This window comes from Astyanax mexicanus, chromosome 3 (assembly GCF_023375975.1).
Source record: "Astyanax mexicanus isolate ESR-SI-001 chromosome 3, AstMex3_surface, whole genome shotgun sequence".
Taxonomy (NCBI): domain Eukaryota; kingdom Metazoa; phylum Chordata; class Actinopteri; order Characiformes; family Acestrorhamphidae; genus Astyanax; species Astyanax mexicanus.
In genome coordinates this window covers 54,996,625-55,014,755 of record NC_064410.1, presented here as the reverse complement: position 1 = coordinate 55,014,755, position 18,131 = coordinate 54,996,625, and the positions used below count along the sequence as shown (strand labels likewise).

The following is an 18,131-nucleotide window of genomic DNA, read 5'->3' as shown; positions in this document are numbered from 1 at the left end:
CATTAACATGAACTCACTGGCACCATGCCTAATGCCTAATGCCAGGTGTGGGCTAGAGGGGTATAACCTTCTTAGGAGCGGCAGTTACACCAACAAAAGCAGGATGAACTCCCTTTTAATACCATTGATTTTAGAAGAAACAATAAGCAATAAGGTGTCACAATACATTTTGTCCATTTGTGATTAAGATGTGTATTTAAATATACTAATAGTGTACTTGAATTATATGTGGAATCTCTGGAATATAATTAAAAGGAAGAAAGATTATCACAAGCCATCAAACCAAGCTGTAAAGCTTGAATTTTTGCACCAGGAGTGAGTAGCATAACGGTATCCAAAAGTGTAAAGCAGACTGGTGGAGGAGAACATGGGAATATGCATGAAAACTGTGATTACAAAACAGGGTTATTCTACCAAATATTGATTTCTGAACTCTTTATGAATATGAACTTGAACAATGAATATGAATTTAAGGTCTGAAAGCTCTGCATCTTTTTTGTTATTTGAGCCATTTCTCATTTTCTGCAAATAAATGTTTTAAATTACATCATTTTTATTTTAAATGCAGGAGAAATGTTGTCCTTAGGTTATAGAATAAAACAATAATGTTTATTTTACTCAAACTTATACCTATAAATAGCAAAATCAGAGAAACTGATTCAGAAACTGAAGTGGTCTCTTATTTTTTTTCCAGAGCTTGCTTACTGCAGTCAGCATTGTTCTCTCTCTCTCTCTTTCTCTGTAAAACCACAGTCTGGAATCTGTAAACCGCAGGGTCACAACCTTTTCTTCTGTCAGAGGAAATATAAGAGGAAATACTGTGCTGTTGTTTTTAATAATAAGTGCAGCTTCAGCTCTGACTGGACTGAGGTGTGTGTGTGTGTACTGTGTGTAAGCAATAAAGAGAACATATCTGTATCTGTTCAAACCTGTTCTTTTCAGTCTGAGTCTGGGGGAAAACACTGAACATTTGATATGAACAAATTCGGCTGTGTTTATCAGCAGTTTTACTGCATTAACACTAATAATCTGTTATATGACCCCATCAAAAACGACTAAAGTGTTTCCTGTCTCACCTGTTTATCAGCGCCACTCTGCGTCTCTGCGGCCCTGAAAACCAGGACAAAAATAAATAAGATGGTAACACAATCTCACTTTTCCCATGTCCAGAACAAAGACAATGCAGACCTTAAAATACAGCCCATAAAGCTGCGTATTTAAAAATAGCAGCTTTAATGATGCTACAATCAAACACAAAACTAAATAAAACATGCTAATTAAAAGATATACAGTACCAGTTAAAAGTTTGGACACACCTCTTCTCATTTAATGTGTTTTCTTTCTTTTTAATGATTTTTTATGTTGTAAATTTAATATTTAAAACTATATTAAAGCTATACAGGAACACATGCAGAATTATTCTTTAAACAAAACAGTGTTAAACAAACCAGAATATGTTTTATACTTTAGATTCTTCTAATTCAAAGTGTTTTCTTTCTTTTCACAATTTTATTACATTGAGTAATTTAATATTGAAGACTATATTAAAGCTATACAGGAACACATGCAGAATTATTCTTTAAACAAAACAGTGTTAAACAAACCAGAATATGTTTTATACTTTAGATTCTTCTAAGTATCACATTTAACTCTGAGGACAGATCTGCACACTCTTGGTGTTTTAATCTCAGTGTCTTCATGAGGGAGAGTCACCTGGAATTGTTTTCTCAGCGTCTTGAAGGAAGGAGTTCCTGGAGGTGCTGAATAATAGTTGCTGCTTTTCCTTCACGCTGTGAAGCTTCAGCTCATCCCAATTAAATCACCTCACATTTTCAAAGAAAATCAACGCTTTTTTTTTACCTACATTTTGGTGATACAATACACATTTTTATGCAAATGCTGATCAGGACATGGAGTATATTGTACATTATCAGTTTTTTTATTAAATACTTTATACACAAATGTACATTTTTCACTTCAATACCAAAGTTTGAATAGACTTTGCCTTACTATTGAATTCTAGTAGTTAATAATAGGACACATTTAAAAACTATACAAAAACGTGATAATATTGTGAATGCCTCTTAAACTATATATTTTTTACTTGCTACTTTTTTTTTTATTAAAGCATATTTTATTAATGCATTTATGTAAATTATATAAACTCTTACTGGTTGACTGTCAACTATACGTGGTTTTCTGTCTTCTAATATTTTATATAAAATATAAAATGTAAAGTAAAAATGAATTAGAGTGTGCAGTCTCCAGTAAGTGGCGCTGTTCAGCAGCGGTGTAAATCCCGTGTCCGAAGATGCTTCTCTCTCTCTCTCTCTCAGGTGGGTAAACACACCTCCGCACAGCTTCAGTTTACAGAGTTTAATCCTCCAGCGTTATTAATTCAGTAGTTAAAAGCGCTCTAAACCTGAACTCGCCTGTTATTGTTACTGAGGGAAGCTGAGTTCTGAGCTCTGATCTGTACAGGTGTGTTCCAGGTTCAGCTTCAGGTGAGACTCAGAGCCACAGAGTCAGGTGATGGCTGGCTGTGTCCAATCACACGGCAGTATCGCCACCTACAAAATAATGACGCAATGTTGTGACTTGTGTCTTTAATCTGCCAGTTGACGTGTCTATTGGCAAAAATGTATGTGTGTATATATATATTGTGTGTGTATATATTATGTATATAGACAACACAGAAGAAAGAAACAATAGGGGTAGTACAATAAGAGAGCACACTAAGAAATATAAGACTCGTATATACGTATATATATATATATACATACTTTTTTATCTGTAGGTATTAGTTTAAGTAAAATGAACATTGATGACATTTCTCCCAAATTCCAAATAAATATATTGGAATGTAGAGCATTTATTTGCAGATAATGAGAAATGGTCAAAATAACAAATAATGCGAAGAAAACAAGTTCCTAATCATTTAGATACAACAACAATACTTAAGTTTTATCAGAGGAAGAGATCAGAACCAATAATTGTTAGAATAACCCATATTTTTAATCACATTATATAGGTGTCTCTGCATTCTCTCCACCAGTCTTTCACACTGCTTTTGGGTGACTTTATGCCACTCCTGGCAAGCAGTTATGCTTTGTTTGATGGCTTGTAATCATCTATCTTCCTAGGTTGTTGAGATTGTGCTGGCCATGACACGTTCTATATCTGGTGGTCGTTCATCCACACCTTAATTGATCTAGCTGTGTGGAATTGAGCATTTTCCTGCTGGAAAAAACAGTCCTCAGATTTGGGGAAGATTCCCAGAGCAGAAGGCAAGTTTTTCTTTGGTCACAAGCCATTAAATAAAGCTGACCTGCTTGATTTTTTGTGCCAGGAGTAAAATGAGGTCACCCAAAAGCAGTGTGTAAGACTGGTGGAGGAGAGCATGCCAAGATGCATGAAATCAGGGTAATTCCACCAAATATTGATTTCTGAACTCCTAAAATATAAGCATTGTTATTTCTAAATGGTTATGAACTTGTTTTCTTTGCATTATTTAAGGTTTGAAAGTTCTGTGTCTTTTTTGTTATTTCAGCCATTTCTCATTTTCTGCAAATAAATGCTCTAAAGGACAATATTTTTATTTGGGAACAGAGCAGCTATTTCTTATCATAGCAAAACCATAAAAGTTTACACAAGATTCTCATATTGTTTCATCAGTGCTGTTTGTTGGTCAGCAGGTTGTAGAAAATCTTAAGTGATAAATGGTCCACATAGCCATCATGCCAAGTATGATGTTTTACCTTATGTTTTACCTTATTTAGTCATGATATCTGTCCACGTCCTCTGTCCTACCCTGAACCTGATCCTCTCTCAGAGCTCCATATAAACATTTCCCAACAGGCTCGTCCTCAGTGTAGAACTGCAGTATTCTGTAGAGCTGGATAATCAGCTGGAGAGCTTGTTTTCCTGGTTGAGGGGAAAATGGACATTTTCTCGTATGTTTCCGTGACATGGAGTCTGGTGGTGCTGGTGATCACACTCCTGTATATGTAAGTATTTACACTCATGTTAAAGTTTAACTGTAAGTGCTGCAGGTGAGCCTCTGCAGTGTGTGTGTGCATGTATGTGTGTTTGTAGTTAAGCAGTGTGTATTGTGTTGATGGTTAAGCAGTGTGTGTGTGTGTTTGTAGTTAAGCAGTGTGTGTTCTGTTTGTGATCTGTAGTTATGGCGTTTGGCCGTATGGATTTTTTAAAAAGCTGGGGATCCCGGGACCGAGACCCTGGCCTTTCTTCGGAACCTTTCTTTCATATATAAAGGTGTGTATCTGCACTTATATAACAAAGCTTATGAATACAGATAAGTGACTAATTACTTTTCAAATGTTTTTGAAATCTCTTGTAGGGAATTCACAATTTCGATACAGAGTGTTCCAAGAAATATAGAAAGGTTTGGGGGTAAGTAAAGCTCAAAACAATATCTTTATCTTTGTCTGTATTAGGTTGTGCCACCTCGTTAATGTAAACATTACCTGAAGCTGAAGGTATTAATAATAATAGAATGTAGTGGAGTGGATGCTTGAATTTTTGCACCAGGAGTATAAAGCATAAGGTCACCCAAAAGCAGTGTGTAAGACTGGTGAAGAGCATGCCGGCCACAAAATCAGTTATTCCACCAAGTATTGATTTATGATTTCTAAGAAATCAATATTTGTTGTTTCTAAACAAATATGAGTTTGTTTACTTCATATTATTTGAGGTCTACAAGCTTCTAAATGCTCTAAATAACAATATTTTATTTGTAAATTGGGAGAATTGTGTAGTTTATAGCATAAACTACATATACACTCACCGGACACTTTATTAGGTACACTTTTCCAACTGCTCATTAACGCAAATGTCCAATCGGCCAATCACATGGCAGCAACTCAATGCATTTAGACATGTAGACATGGCCCAGACGATCTGCTGCAGTTTAAACCATCAGAGCATCAGAATGGGGAAGAAAGGTGATTTAAGTGACTTTGAACATGGCATGGTTGTTGGTGCCAGACGGGCTGATCTGAGTATTTCAGAAGCTACTGGGATTTTCACCCACAACCATCTCTAGGGTTTACAAAGAATGGTCTGAAAAAGAGTTAATATCCAGTGAGCTGCAGTTTAGTTCTATGGGAGCAAATGCCTTGTTGATGCCAGAGGTCAGAGGAGAATGACCAGTAACTCAAATAACCACTCGTTCCAACTAAACTCATTCCAACCGAGGTCTGCAGAAGAGGAGGATGGGCTTCAGCAGCAGCAGATCACAACGGGTGCAGCTCCTGCAGCTGAGAACAGGAAACTGAGGCTACAATTCACACAGAATCACCAAAATTAGACATTAGAAGACTGGAAAAACATTACCTGATCAACATTCATTCGGATGGTAGGGTCAGAATTTGGTGTCGACAGCATGAAAGCACGGATTTATCCCATCATGCCTTGTTTCAAAGGTATTCAGGCTGGTGGTGGTGGTGTTTAATGGTGTGGGGATATTTTTCTGGCACACTTTGGGCCCATTGGTACCAATTGAGCATTGTGTCAACGCCACAGACTACCTGAGTATTGTTGCTGACCATGTCCTCCATCCCCTTATGACCACAGTGTACCATCTTTTGATGACTACTTCCAGCAGGATAATGCGCCATGTCATAATCATGGAATCGCGAATCATCTCAGACTGTTTTTTTTGACACGACAGTAAGTTCACTGTACTGGAATGGCCTCTAAAGTCACCAGATCTCAATCCAATAGAGCAGCTTGGATATGTGCATCATGGATGTGCAGCCAACAAATCTGAAGGCAAAAAGGGGTCCAACCCGGTACTAGCAAGGTGTACCTACATACAGTATATATATGCCCTGTATTGGCACATCTTTATAGGAAAAATAACTATTCCAATGTCAGAGAAAGTCAATGTGAACAGTTTGGTTTTCTTTGTTTTCTATGGGGTCACTTTGAAATGCATGTATTGCTGCATTTAATTTTGACAGTGACAATACCTAAATAAAACACATTTAATAAAACAATTTCTTTCAGCATTTATCAAAGAATCTTAAAATCCCATCAACAGCCGGATTCCGAGAGAGTACAACTGGCTCTCTTTCTCTCTCATGACTCCTATGAACAGTGATGTACAACTGCAACTTTCTGAATGTTAACTGTATTTATTGTAATATTTGTGTTTTAGAGTCAATGTAAGGAGCTTTTTAGAAAGTATTATAAAATCTGCTTGTATCAATATCATTGGTATTTTACCAAGAGCAACATAGACTTTGATCTGCAGTATAAACACACAGATCATAGCTCTGTTTGATTGTGAAGCTCAGTTGGACTTAAGGACTCTTCTCTGGTACAATGATTTTTTTTTATTACTAAGGATCTATGATGGAAGGTTGCCAGTCCTATTGGTGTTGGATCATGAAATGATCAAATCCATTATGGTGAAAGACTGTTATTCTGTCTTCACCAACAGAAGGGTAAGTCAGTTGATACACAAATCTGGGCAGATAATTCCAGCACTTTTGATTTTTGTATCCGCATTCATTTTTGTAAATATTTTTTTCCATATGTTTAGGAAATGATCAAGGAGTTGGTTGGACCCTTTTCTGATGGGATAACTGTTGCAAAAGATGAGAAGTGGAGGCGGATCCGTGGCTCACTCTCTCCGTTCTTCACAAGTGGACGATTGAAGGAGGTGCAGCATCGCAGCTTTATTTTATTTATTTTCAGAAATAGTCTGAAACGTGCGTGGGAACAGGGGCAGGATTCCACCACAGTTTGCTGATTTACCTGCTCTAAATATTTTTACTTGTGTTCATCCAACAGAAATTATTAAATAAATGTATAAGGATATTAATACATGATACAATATAAATGCGAAATAATATTAATAACTAACATTTTAATGCAGCTTTCAGCCAACGTAGAGCCACAGTCAGCAGCACAGTAAGATGTAACTTGCTCTTACAGCCTTCAACACTGATGCCAGGCAAGTAGAATACATTCCTGTTTACATACAGTGAACATACAGTGGTACAAGGTAGCCTGCAGAAACTACTACATACTAATGGTGAGGGGAAGAGACGGGAAGACACTCATAGAGCCCCATTGTACACCCTGTGCAAGACACGTCACGAAGCTCTTAGCTACCTTACGCAGTTTGATTTGTTACTTTACTATATTGTGATTATCACGCCATAGCTTTATAAAAAATAAAAATAGCATTAAAAAACAGAGCCCGACCTGACCCGGCCTGAGGAAAGTGGTGGGAATTCGAGTCAAACCCGACTTTTACCTCAACAATAAACAGAATAAAGAATAAAATAACATTGCTGTTTCCTTAAATAAGCTGCTGGTGTATCTTCACAGTGTGAACGTGCAGGTCAGTATCCTCTGCTAAGACACACAAAAGCGCCATGTTGTTAAGATATGAACGCGCCAAAGTCAGAGCTCACCTAAAAGCTCACCTCGAAGGGCAACTGGCACACTAATTGGTTTATTTCAGATTAGGCCCAAAACATACCCATGATTAATTAGGGAATTAGTTCATGCCTTTTCTGCTTTTCGAGCCACGCAAGGCATATTTTTTGCCATACCAAAGACACTCAGACACGCCCTAAATCCAGCTACCAGTTCAAAATTGACCGGTGCGCTATAGATCGCTAAAATAGAGCCCATGATCTCCTCAGTCTGTCCGTTGAGCAGCTTGATGTCAGCAACCTGACACTAAACACACTCATCTGCTTTATGATGACTGTCTGCAGTCAAAACCCAGTTGCTGTCAGTTGCTAGCTACAAACTAGATTTCTATTTTGTCACATGTAAGTGTCACGCCTGATGCTGAAAGCGCTTGTGTCTCTCCCACACTCAGCTCTGCCTGCGATGTCCAGTCTTCGGACTACGATACCCAGAATGCATCACTTGCTCAACCAATCACATGACACCTCACATGGCACCACCAGGTAGTCAATCACCAGAGTACTGATTTCACCTGTTCACCTCACTATATATACTCCTTCACTCTGAACACACCTCGCCCAGTATCATCTGGTTTACCCACATTACAAAGGCGTTATTCCTTGTCAGTGTTTGTCTCTACGTTACAACCTTGGATTCTTTATTACCTGATCTGATTTCTGCCTGCCCCTCGCTATTGATTCCCTGTGTACTGTTTACCTCCGACTCTGATTTGGGCCTTCTCTATGTTACTGCCTCTCTGTGTATGAACCCTGGACTGGTTATCATTTATGTGATGTTTATCCTCTCTGGGTGCTGTTTACTGTTACTGACCCTGTACACCTGCTTTATTTAAACTGCATCTGTGCGTGTCTGAGTCTTGTGCAGCCATGAATGCTATGAAATAATTAGTTTTAGTTCTCATTTGTGCATTATCTAATATTTTGCAGATTTTCCCAATAGCTGAGAAATATGGAGATCGCTTCATTGAGAACCTGAAGAAGAGAAGCCCAGAAGATCCAGTTAACATTAAAGAGTAAGTCTCCATTCATTACATGAATTGATATTTTGTCAGAATTGTGATGGCAAGCATTCAATACTGAGCAGATATTGTGTAATAGGAAATCATCAATTTGACCTCATCAAAGTGTGAACTGATGATAATTAAACTGCCACCTGACTGCAGTAATCTGAGGAACTCATTAAATTCAGTTTATACTGTTTATAGCCCCCACTTACTGTAAATACTGTCTTACAGTTCAATATCCAAGCTGAGATTATACCTATTTCATGATAAGTTCCAGGACGTTCTAGGAATATTTATATAGACATTGAATGTTTATTAAGATAAGCCTCTTTCTCCCTCTCTTTATTTTCTTTACAGTACTTTTGCTCCCTTCTCGATGGATGTGGTTGCCAGCGCCTCCTTTAGTGTGGATATTGATTCTATAAACAACCCAGATGACCCATTTGGTGCCCACATCAAGAAATTTTTCAACTTCAGTTTCTTCAGTCCTTTTTTCCTGTTCCTGAGTATGTCCTATTTGCTCCTATTAGTAACTCAATATTATTCAGTAGTCAGACCCATTAACCAGTTCACCATATAAAAAAAAGATTAAACAATCTTAATTTAATCATAAAAAGTTCCACACTACAATATTCCGTTTTTTTCACAGAACCATTTTTATATGTATATATATTTTTTTTATAATTTTACTTTTAATTTTTTCTCATTTTCTCCCCAATTTACAAGGCCAATTACCCAACTCACTCACTAGGACACCCACCTATCACTAGTAATGCCCCAACACCCCAGGAGGGTGAAGACTAGCACATGCCTCCTCCGATACATGTGAAGCCAGCCACCGCTACTTTTCGAGCTGCTGCTGATGCAGCATTGCCAAGCAGCATCACAGCGCCCTTGAAGGAAAGCGCAGTGACTCGGCTCCGGTACATCAGCTCACAGATGCCCTGTGCTGCAGACATCACCCTAGGAGTAGGGGTGGGCGATATGGCTCTAAAATAATATCACGATATTTCAGGGTATTTTTGCGATAATGGTATACTTGGCGATATAGGAAGACAGAAAAATAATTAATTAATTTCAGGAATATAGTATAAGAGTATAACAGCATAAACATAATGTGGCAAAATAAATAATATAGCATAAAATAATATAATGCAGCTAAAAATATTGCAGAATATTTAGTGCATGCATATAAACTGCAAACTAAAACAGTTATGCAATAAATACATCTAAAGTTTCACAGTAAATAATAGACTACTTTTAAGACAGAACAGCCCTATTATCACGATATGGATTTTTAATATCACGATATTTCTGTTTCACGATATATTGTATACGATATAATATTGCCCACCCCTACCTAGGAGTGATGTGGGGACAGAGCGCCATCTACCCACCCGGAGGGAGCAGGGCCAATTTTGCTCCCTCTGAGTGCCGGCAGCTTGATGGCAAAGCTGCATGAGCAGGGGTTCAAACCTGACTTGCAGTTCTGTTTCCCTCCACCGCTGGGCTTCTTGGTAAAATGGGATTTTCAGTGTTTTCAAAGTCACAATTGGAATTCTTCTACACTTCTCTGAAGAAGATAAAAGATCAGCATAACAACATGAATCATGTGAGTGTCAAATAATAACTATTTAATATACGTCTATCAGTCATAACATTCACACCGCCTCTGTGTTTTTACACTCACTGTCATCAGATCTACTGATCATATATATGAGCCCTTTGTAAATCTGCATTATTATGCATTATTATCTTCCTTTTACTCTGTTCTTCAATCGTCAGGACCCCACAGGAGAGAAAAACCATATTATTATTAGTGTGTGTTGTGCTGGTATGAGTGAATCAGATGCAGCAGTGCCCCTGGAGTTTTTAAACACTGTGTTTAATCACTCACTATCTATTCCCATCTTTTACACACTCCCACCTTTAGATGATCCACCTTGTAGATGAAGTAGTGATACCAATCGATAAAAAAAAGATTACTCTGATAACAATATTCTATGATTAACTGTATTTAACTTACTTGTTCTTCTTTAGACACAAGTTTTTATAGTGGATATTTCAACGTAAAAATCAGAACGAATGTAAGAAATGTAAAATGCAATTATATTTATATTAGTGGTGTTAATTCAAATACTAGTATATACTTGTATGTTTTTTAACCCTGAAGTTGTTTTTTATGATCTGGATCAGTTGATAAGTTTGTTTATTTGGAGCATTTTCTCCCTCTTTTTGGTTTGGTTTCACACAGGAATAAACCTAAACGCATTAAAATGGGCACCAATAAACCATGCCAGCACATTCTCTCCTCTGATTGGTCAAAGCTGAAGATTCTGTGTTCCAGTGTGTTTATCTGTTGTTACGACCTGGTCTAGGTCAGCCCATAACATAAAAAAGAGGCCCCCATGCCCTCCTGGTTTCCCAACCACACATACTCCTGTTAGTCAAAAGGTTTAGTTTATTTAACAAATTGTAAAGAATACAAGGCTTAAATCAAAGGGGAGAGAACAGTTAGGGATGAAAGAGAAAATAATAAACAAAACAAAACTATCTTAAAGATTAAGAAAACTAACTTACCTAACAAAGAAAAGAAAATGAAATACAAATCTCTAACCTAACTCCCTAATTAAACAAACCAAGAGAAAACATAGAAAAGTAAACTCTTTCTCCCACTGAGAGAACTTGTAAGAATAGGCTTATTTTCTCCCCACTGAGAGACCAGAAACAAGTGTTCACACCAAAGAACAAGATTTTACCATCAGCTTAGTTCTAACACTTTAACAGGTTACAAACTTTGGATAGACCATGCGGCAGGGAACCAGGAACACACAGGAGCCATGTTGGAAGCCAAGCACCACCCTCGCACTTCCTGTTCCTGTTCCCTTTTATGGTTGGTTCCCCCTGGTGGTGACCAACCCGTTTGGTTAAGTGGCATCACGCAGTAACCTGCAGTAGGAAGGCACACTCAAACAGAAAGAAAAAAACAATAATCAGCAATTATGACCTATAGGGTCGTAACATCTGTGCAGTGTGATACTGCTTTAATACAGAACGCTAAAAATGTGCCACTGCGCTTTTAAATAGTGATCGACCGATATATGGGCAAGCCAATTAATCGGGACGATTTTTGACATTTTTTAGAAAATCGGCATTGGCTGATATTTACACAATTCACACAGGCAATGTGATTGAGATGCTGTGGCATGACCTTAAAAAGGCTGGTCATGCTCAAAAACCCTCCAATGTGCAAAAATGAGTAGGCCAAATTCCTTCACAACGCTGTACAAGACTCATTGCAAGTTATTGCAAACACTTGGTTGCAGTTGTTGCTGCTAAGGGTGGCCCAATCAGCTATTAGGTTTAGGGGGCAATCCCTTTTGCACACAGGGCCATGTAGGTTTGGATTTTTTTTCTCCCTTAATAATAAATACCTTCATTTAAAAATAGCATTTTGTGTTTACCTGTGTTGTCTTTGACTAATATTTAAATTGGTTTGATGTTCCGAAACATTTAAGTGTGACAAACATGCAAAAAATCAGGAAGGGGGCATACACTATTTCACACCACTGTATACACACACATATATATATATATATATATATATATATATATATATATATATATATATATATATATATATATATATTATATTACATATATTATATAATTAACTCACCTCAGCATGACTTTTGCCATCATTTTAATAAATACTATCCAGGAGGAGAAAAAAAATATTTATTATTATTTATTTAATATTTAAGTTTTTGTGTTTTTGATATTGCTCTGTGTTTTTTTATTTCAAATAAACTGCAAAAAGAGTGAAGAAAAGTAGACTGTGCTAAATAAATGTTCAAGTTCAGTAGTTATGTGTCTTGTTTTATTATGTATTATTATTATTGTATTTTATTAGTTGCAAAAAAAAAGGAAATATCGGCTTTACATATCGACTATTGGCCACTACTGCTGTTTAAATATCAGCGTCGGCCATCAAAAAACCCATATCTCTTGATTACTACTTTTAAACACAAGGTTTTCAATGGGACATGCATTGCAGAGTCGTGCAGCTGTGAGGAGTGAACACTGCATGGAGGAGCAGCAAAGACAGCGTTTGATCATAGCAGTATATTATCTGGCTAATATATCACTTTAAACTGCACTTTATCTGCGGTTTAGCTCAATTAAGAAGAAGTATATGTGATAGCTGGGTTTGATCGAGAAGTATGCAAAGAAACAGATACAAAAAACAGTAATTATACAAACTGTACAAAGGGTTGTGTATCGCTCAGTGGAGCTGAGGGAGGGACACTGCCTGTAGAAACAAGGAGGTGATCATAATTTTCAACTATGATTATGTATGCATCTTTAAAATGTATCTAAATATAAGATGTCTTGCTTTTAGAAACGAGTGGACTTTATGCAGCTCATGATCCAGGGCCAGATATCTGATCATCAGGCTGAGAGTAGCTCAGAAGAGCAACCAATCAAAGGTGAGATCTGCCACTGTATCTGGGTCACTCCCCATTCAAAACAATAGTAGACAATAGCAGCTATTGTAGTCTATAGTATATTGTAGTTATTGTAGCTTGAGTTGTCTCAGTTTGTCTTCAATCTGATACTCTTTTAAATCAAATTGTGACCTTTTGTCTTTCTTCACAGGGCTGACTGACCAGGAGATCTTGTCCCAGTCCTTCATTTTTATGCTTGGGGGTTATGAGACCACCAGCACCACACTCACTTTTCTGCTGTATAATCTCGCCACTAATCCAGACTGCTTAAACAAACTGGTGGAAGAGATTGATAAAACATTTCCTCATGATGTAAGTGTGAAACTCTGAAAAAAAATTCAACAGCAACTCTGGAAAAAAGGATTAGATGTACTTTAATTTAAAGCTGTTTAAAACTAAGAGAACTAAGATAGTTTTATGACCTACGAAAGCCAGCTATCAGTTCACGACAAGCAGCTCAAAAGGAGCTTTCTCTATATTACAGAACCACTTATTAAAGACTTATTAAAGACCAGCCAGGCCATTCCAAGCAGACACCAGAGCGAGGATAATGAACAATGTGTCTGTGTGTGAGGGGGAAGAGTAATTAGTGCCCCCTTTTGAAGCTCTCCACCAAAAATGTGTAAAATGTTAATGGAGGTCTCTCTTGGGAGAATGGAAAAGTCCATAACTTAGTCCACTACAATGGAGATATTACACCATTATGGAATTGTAAAAAAAAAAACTAAAAACATCCAGAACTAAATCACATAATTCCACTATTTTCTCACCAGGCTCCAGTTACATATGATGCCCTGATGAAGCTGGAGTACCTGGAAATGGTCATCAATGAGTCGATGCGTCTCTTCCCCACCGCCCCCCGTCTGGAGAGGGTGTGTAAGAAGACTGTCGAGCTAAATGGAATCACCATACCTAAAGACACGCTGGTCGCGATCCCGGCGTATGTCCTGCACAGGGATCCACAGCTGTGGGAATCTCCAGAAGAGTTCAGGCCTGAGAGGTAATCATACATCCATCTTACTGCTACAGCTGGGATGATTCTATATGATAAGCTTTAGAGCTGTATTCTACTGTAAGACAAGTCCGTTTAACTGGGTTTATGGTATCTTTAGCCTAGTGCTAGAAGTGCAAAGGGATAGAGTGGTAGAGTGTGCCGATTATTGTTGGATTTGAAGGGTAGAGTGTGCCAATTCGTGTTGGGATAGAGGGGTAGAGTGTGCCGATTATTGTTGGAATAAAAGGGTAGAGTGTGCCAATTCGTGTTGGGATAGAGGGGTAGAGTGTGCCAATTATTGTTGGGATAGAGGGGTAGGGTGTGCCGGGTCTTGTTGGTACAGAGGGGTAGAGTGTGCCGATTCTTGTTGGGATAGAGAAGTAGAGTGTACCGATTCTTGTTGATATAAAGGGGGGAAGAGTGTGCCGATTCTTGTTGGGATGGAGAAGTAGAGTGTGCCGATTCTTGTTGGTATAGAAGGGTAGAGTTTGCTGGTTCTTGTTGGGATAGAGGGGTAGAGTGTGCCGATTCATGTTGGGATGGAGAAGTAGAGTGTGCAGATTCTTGTTGGTATAGAGGGGTAGAGTGTGCCGATTCTTGTTGGTATAGAGGGGTAGAGTGTGCCAATTCGTGTTGGTATAGAGAACTAGAGTGTGCTGATTCTTGTTGGTATACAGGGGTAGAGTGTGCCGATTCTTGTTGGGATAGAGGGGTAGAGTGTGCCAATTCTTGTTGGGATAGAGGGGTAGAGTGTGCCGATTCTTGTTGGATAGAGGGGTAGAGTGTGCCGATTCTTGTTGGGATGGAGAAGTAGAGTGTGCTGATTCTTGTTGGGGTAGACGAGTAGAGTGTGCCGAATCTTGTTAGAATAGAAGGGTAGAGTGTGCCAATTTGTGTTGGGATAGAGGTGTAGAGTGTGCCAATTATTGTTGGAATAGAAGGGTAGAGTGTGCCAATTTGTGTTGGGATAGAGGTGTAGAGTGTGCCAATTATTGTTGGGATAGAGGGGTAGAGTGTGCCAATTATTGTTGGGATAGAGGGGTAGGGTGTGCCGATTCTTGTTGGGATAGAGGGGTAGAGTGTGCCGATTCTTGTTGGGATAGAGGGGTAGAGTGTGCCGCTTCTTGTTGGGATAGAGGGGTAGAGTGTGCCGATTCTTGTTAGGATGGAGAAGTAGAGTGGGCCGATTCTTGTTGGTACAGAGGGGTAGAGTGTGCCGATTCTTGTTGGGATGGAGAAGTAGAGGGTGCCGATTCTTGTTGGGATAGAGAGGTAGAGTGTGCTGATTCTTGTTAGGATTTTTTTCAAGACCCTTGATTTCATAAGAAACTATACTTTTGGTCATATAGTAAATCTAACAATGTATGCATTGAATTCTCCTCTCATAGTCCGTGAAGATTCATTAGGTGGTCTCTCTTATTTCCCCTGTTTGTCTGTGTTTTAGGTTTAGTCCAGAGAACAACATCAACCCCTACCTGTTCATGCCGTTCGGTCTCGGGCCGCGTAACTGTGTGGGAATGAGGTTTGCTCTGATGATCATGAAGCTGGTGGTGGTGAAGCTGCTGCAGAACTTTAACGTGGAGACATGCAAAGAGACACAGGTCAGAAAACTTGATTCTCTTCTTAAAGCTAATTCTCATAATAACAGGGTTTGAGTATGAAGTATGTAAGAAGTAGGGGTGCCAATTGATTAACTGGATTAATTGGATTAATCACAATAATATTCTGTGATCACACATTTACTTCCTAAGACTTAAGATGCTATTAGTGGATATTTAACTACAATTAAAAGAATCAATATTAGATTGGCAAAATGAAATTTAACTGATATTAGTGGTATCAGTTAGTTAAATTATTTTAATCGCAATAGTAGCTGTGATTAATTACATTTGAAATCACAATTAAAATGTTCATGCTGGTATGTTGGTTCCCTGTGTTTTTTTTTACATTATCTTTATCATACGAATCAAAACCCCTTAAGCTCTACAGATGACGGCCACACAAATCCACCAGTCAGACGTGGCAAGAGGCGGAGCAAGTGTTTGAGCCCTCAGTAGAAAAAAAAGAAGTTAATTAATGTTAAAATTTCAAGTTTTCAGATTAATCGTGTGCATTAACACAGTAACATTAACAGCATTAGAAAATAGAAAGGGTGACACTGCTCATGTTTGGGGCAATATTAGAAAAATGATGTTTAGTACACAACTGGGACACCCTCAGTCTCTCTGTGGAGTGTTTTTGTCTTAATTATGGGTCTGTTTTGTTTTACCCCCCCAGATTCCCCTTCAGCTGGATACTCTTACCCGTCCAAAAGTTCCTGTGACCCTGAAATTTATACCAAGAGCTCACAAAGAGGAATAGCTGAATAGTTCACTATAAAACTGGATCTTTTAGAAATTATTTTGTACTTTTTTAATTAACAGTATAACTAATCATTACAAACCTGCTGCTTTTTATACAAATCCTTGTACCTCTATTTTTATTTTTATACATTTGTACATTTTAAATAAGCATTTCTTTTCCTTTTTTGCAAAGTTGCCATATTTTGCTATTCTCTCATTTCAGTGCTATTTACAATTATACTATTTACAATTATATTTAGATTTAGGCAGAAGTGCATTACCGGCCGATAACGGCACTCACAGACCGCCTCTCAGCCAATCACATTGCAGGGTCGGAACTAACTATGGTAAATTATGTAATTATATAAATACTATCAAAATACTATATAAATACTACATAAATAAATACAGCTCAAAGAAGGACATGCTCTGATTTTTATTTAGTAAAAGTATTGTTATTGGTATTAATATGCTCTTTCTTTTCTTGGTATCAGATTGATTTAGTATCGCTCATCACTAGTCTAAAACTGCTGGTCCATACCTGCAGCTGGCTCTCAGGCTCTGCAGATAAATGCTGTTGGTGACTGAGGAGCAGCGGTAAAGAGAAGAACGTGTTTTTTTTTTATGAAAATATAATAAGTTAATTATAAACTGTATCTATGATACTTCACAGCATCTGTATTACTAAAGAGAATAAAATACTACCTGGAATTATGTATTTTTTAGGTGTTTAAGTTTAACAGAATTTAACAACCAATATTCTTCACCGCAAGTTTACCCTGTTTATTTGATTATAGCACCACCATTTGGAGTAATAAAGCAATAACATCAGTAAATCAAATTAGGGGGGAAGAGTCTTAAGAGTTTAGATAGCCCATGTTTTAATTTTCTGCAAATATATATTTTTAAATAACATTATTTATGTTTGGAATTTAGGAGAAATCTGGTCAGTAGTTTATAGAATAAAACATTGAAAGTGACATTTAAACATTTTTAATATTTTTAATATTTTTATTATGAGGAATAATTGAGGTCATGTCCATATATTGAATAATAACACATTCTTGTGACAGCTACAAATTCATATATATTTATATATAATAAAGGTATATATAATTTCATATAAATGCCTTTTATCAGCACATCTTATTGAGAAAAATAACTATTCCAACTGTCAGAGAAAGTCAATGTACACAGGTTTTGTTTTCTTTGTTTTCTATGGGGTCATTTTAAAATCCATGTATTGCTGTATTTAGTTTTGACAGTGACACTAATAAAATGTTTAACAATGCGTATCAATAATATATATATATATATATATATATATATATATATATATATATATATATATATATATATATATATATATATATATAATTGAAAACAATTTAATATATATTAATATATCAATATTTTGTCCCACCCCTATAGACCAGCTAAACCATCAAACTGAAACAGACCCAAGTGGCATTTCAACATTGAATAAACGTTGAATCAATGTAGATGTTATGGTTAAATCAACATTGAGTTAACAGAGTGTTAACAATAAACTTACATCACTGCAGTAAAGCTGAGTATAAAGAAAGTTACCCACAACTGCCAATCTGATTACTGAACATCTGATCTCAAAAACACTAAAACAGTAAAACTATTAGAACATGATGTTTAATTAAAAAAGCAGTTACTGCAAATAGAAGTAAAACACTGTTTCATTCCTCCATCCAACCGTTTTTAAAAAAATATATGGTGATGAAATGTAAAATGCTGATTCAAAAGGCAGACAGACGGTTGAGGACATTATGTTGATTCAA

General features: G+C 37.2%; 1 protein-coding gene and 1 long non-coding RNA gene across 2 annotated transcripts; one reads left to right on the top strand and one right to left on the bottom strand.

Annotated features, from left to right (window-relative positions):
- Nucleotides 1-682: 682 nt before the first annotated feature.
- LOC125799254 (uncharacterized) lies at nt 683-3,875 on the bottom strand. The gene is made up of 3 exons (XR_007438086.1): nt 3,771-3,875; nt 1,714-2,570; nt 683-1,110 (listed from the first exon to the last, which is right to left on the bottom strand). It is a non-coding gene; the product is annotated as an uncharacterized LOC125799254 (long non-coding RNA).
- A 48-nt stretch (nt 3,876-3,923) lies between these two features.
- Nucleotides 3,924-17,031, top strand: LOC103024636 (cytochrome P450 3A56-like). Its single transcript, XM_049475503.1, has 13 exons — nt 3,924-4,007; nt 4,182-4,275; nt 4,361-4,413; nt 6,371-6,470; nt 6,569-6,688; nt 8,400-8,485; nt 8,834-8,982; nt 9,964-10,088; nt 12,879-12,966; nt 13,136-13,296; nt 13,758-13,984; nt 15,423-15,579; nt 16,256-17,031. The coding sequence occupies exons 1-13, from the start codon at nt 3,940-3,942 to the stop codon at nt 16,337-16,339; spliced, it is 1,512 nt and encodes a 503-aa protein (XP_049331460.1). The 5' UTR covers nt 3,924-3,939; the 3' UTR covers nt 16,340-17,031.
- The last annotated feature ends 1,100 nt before the right edge of the window (nt 17,032-18,131 follow it).

Coding starts and splice junctions, on each gene's coding strand:
- LOC103024636 (XM_049475503.1), top strand. CDS start 3,940: ATGGACATTTTCTCGTATGTTTCCGTGACATGGAGTCTGGTGGTGCTG. Junction 4,276..4,360: donor CCTTTCTTTCATATATAAAG/GTGTGTATCTGC, acceptor AATCTCTTGTAG/GGAATTCACAATTTCGATAC. Junction 15,580..16,255: donor AGACATGCAAAGAGACACAG/GTCAGAAAACTT, acceptor TTACCCCCCCAG/ATTCCCCTTCAGCTGGATAC.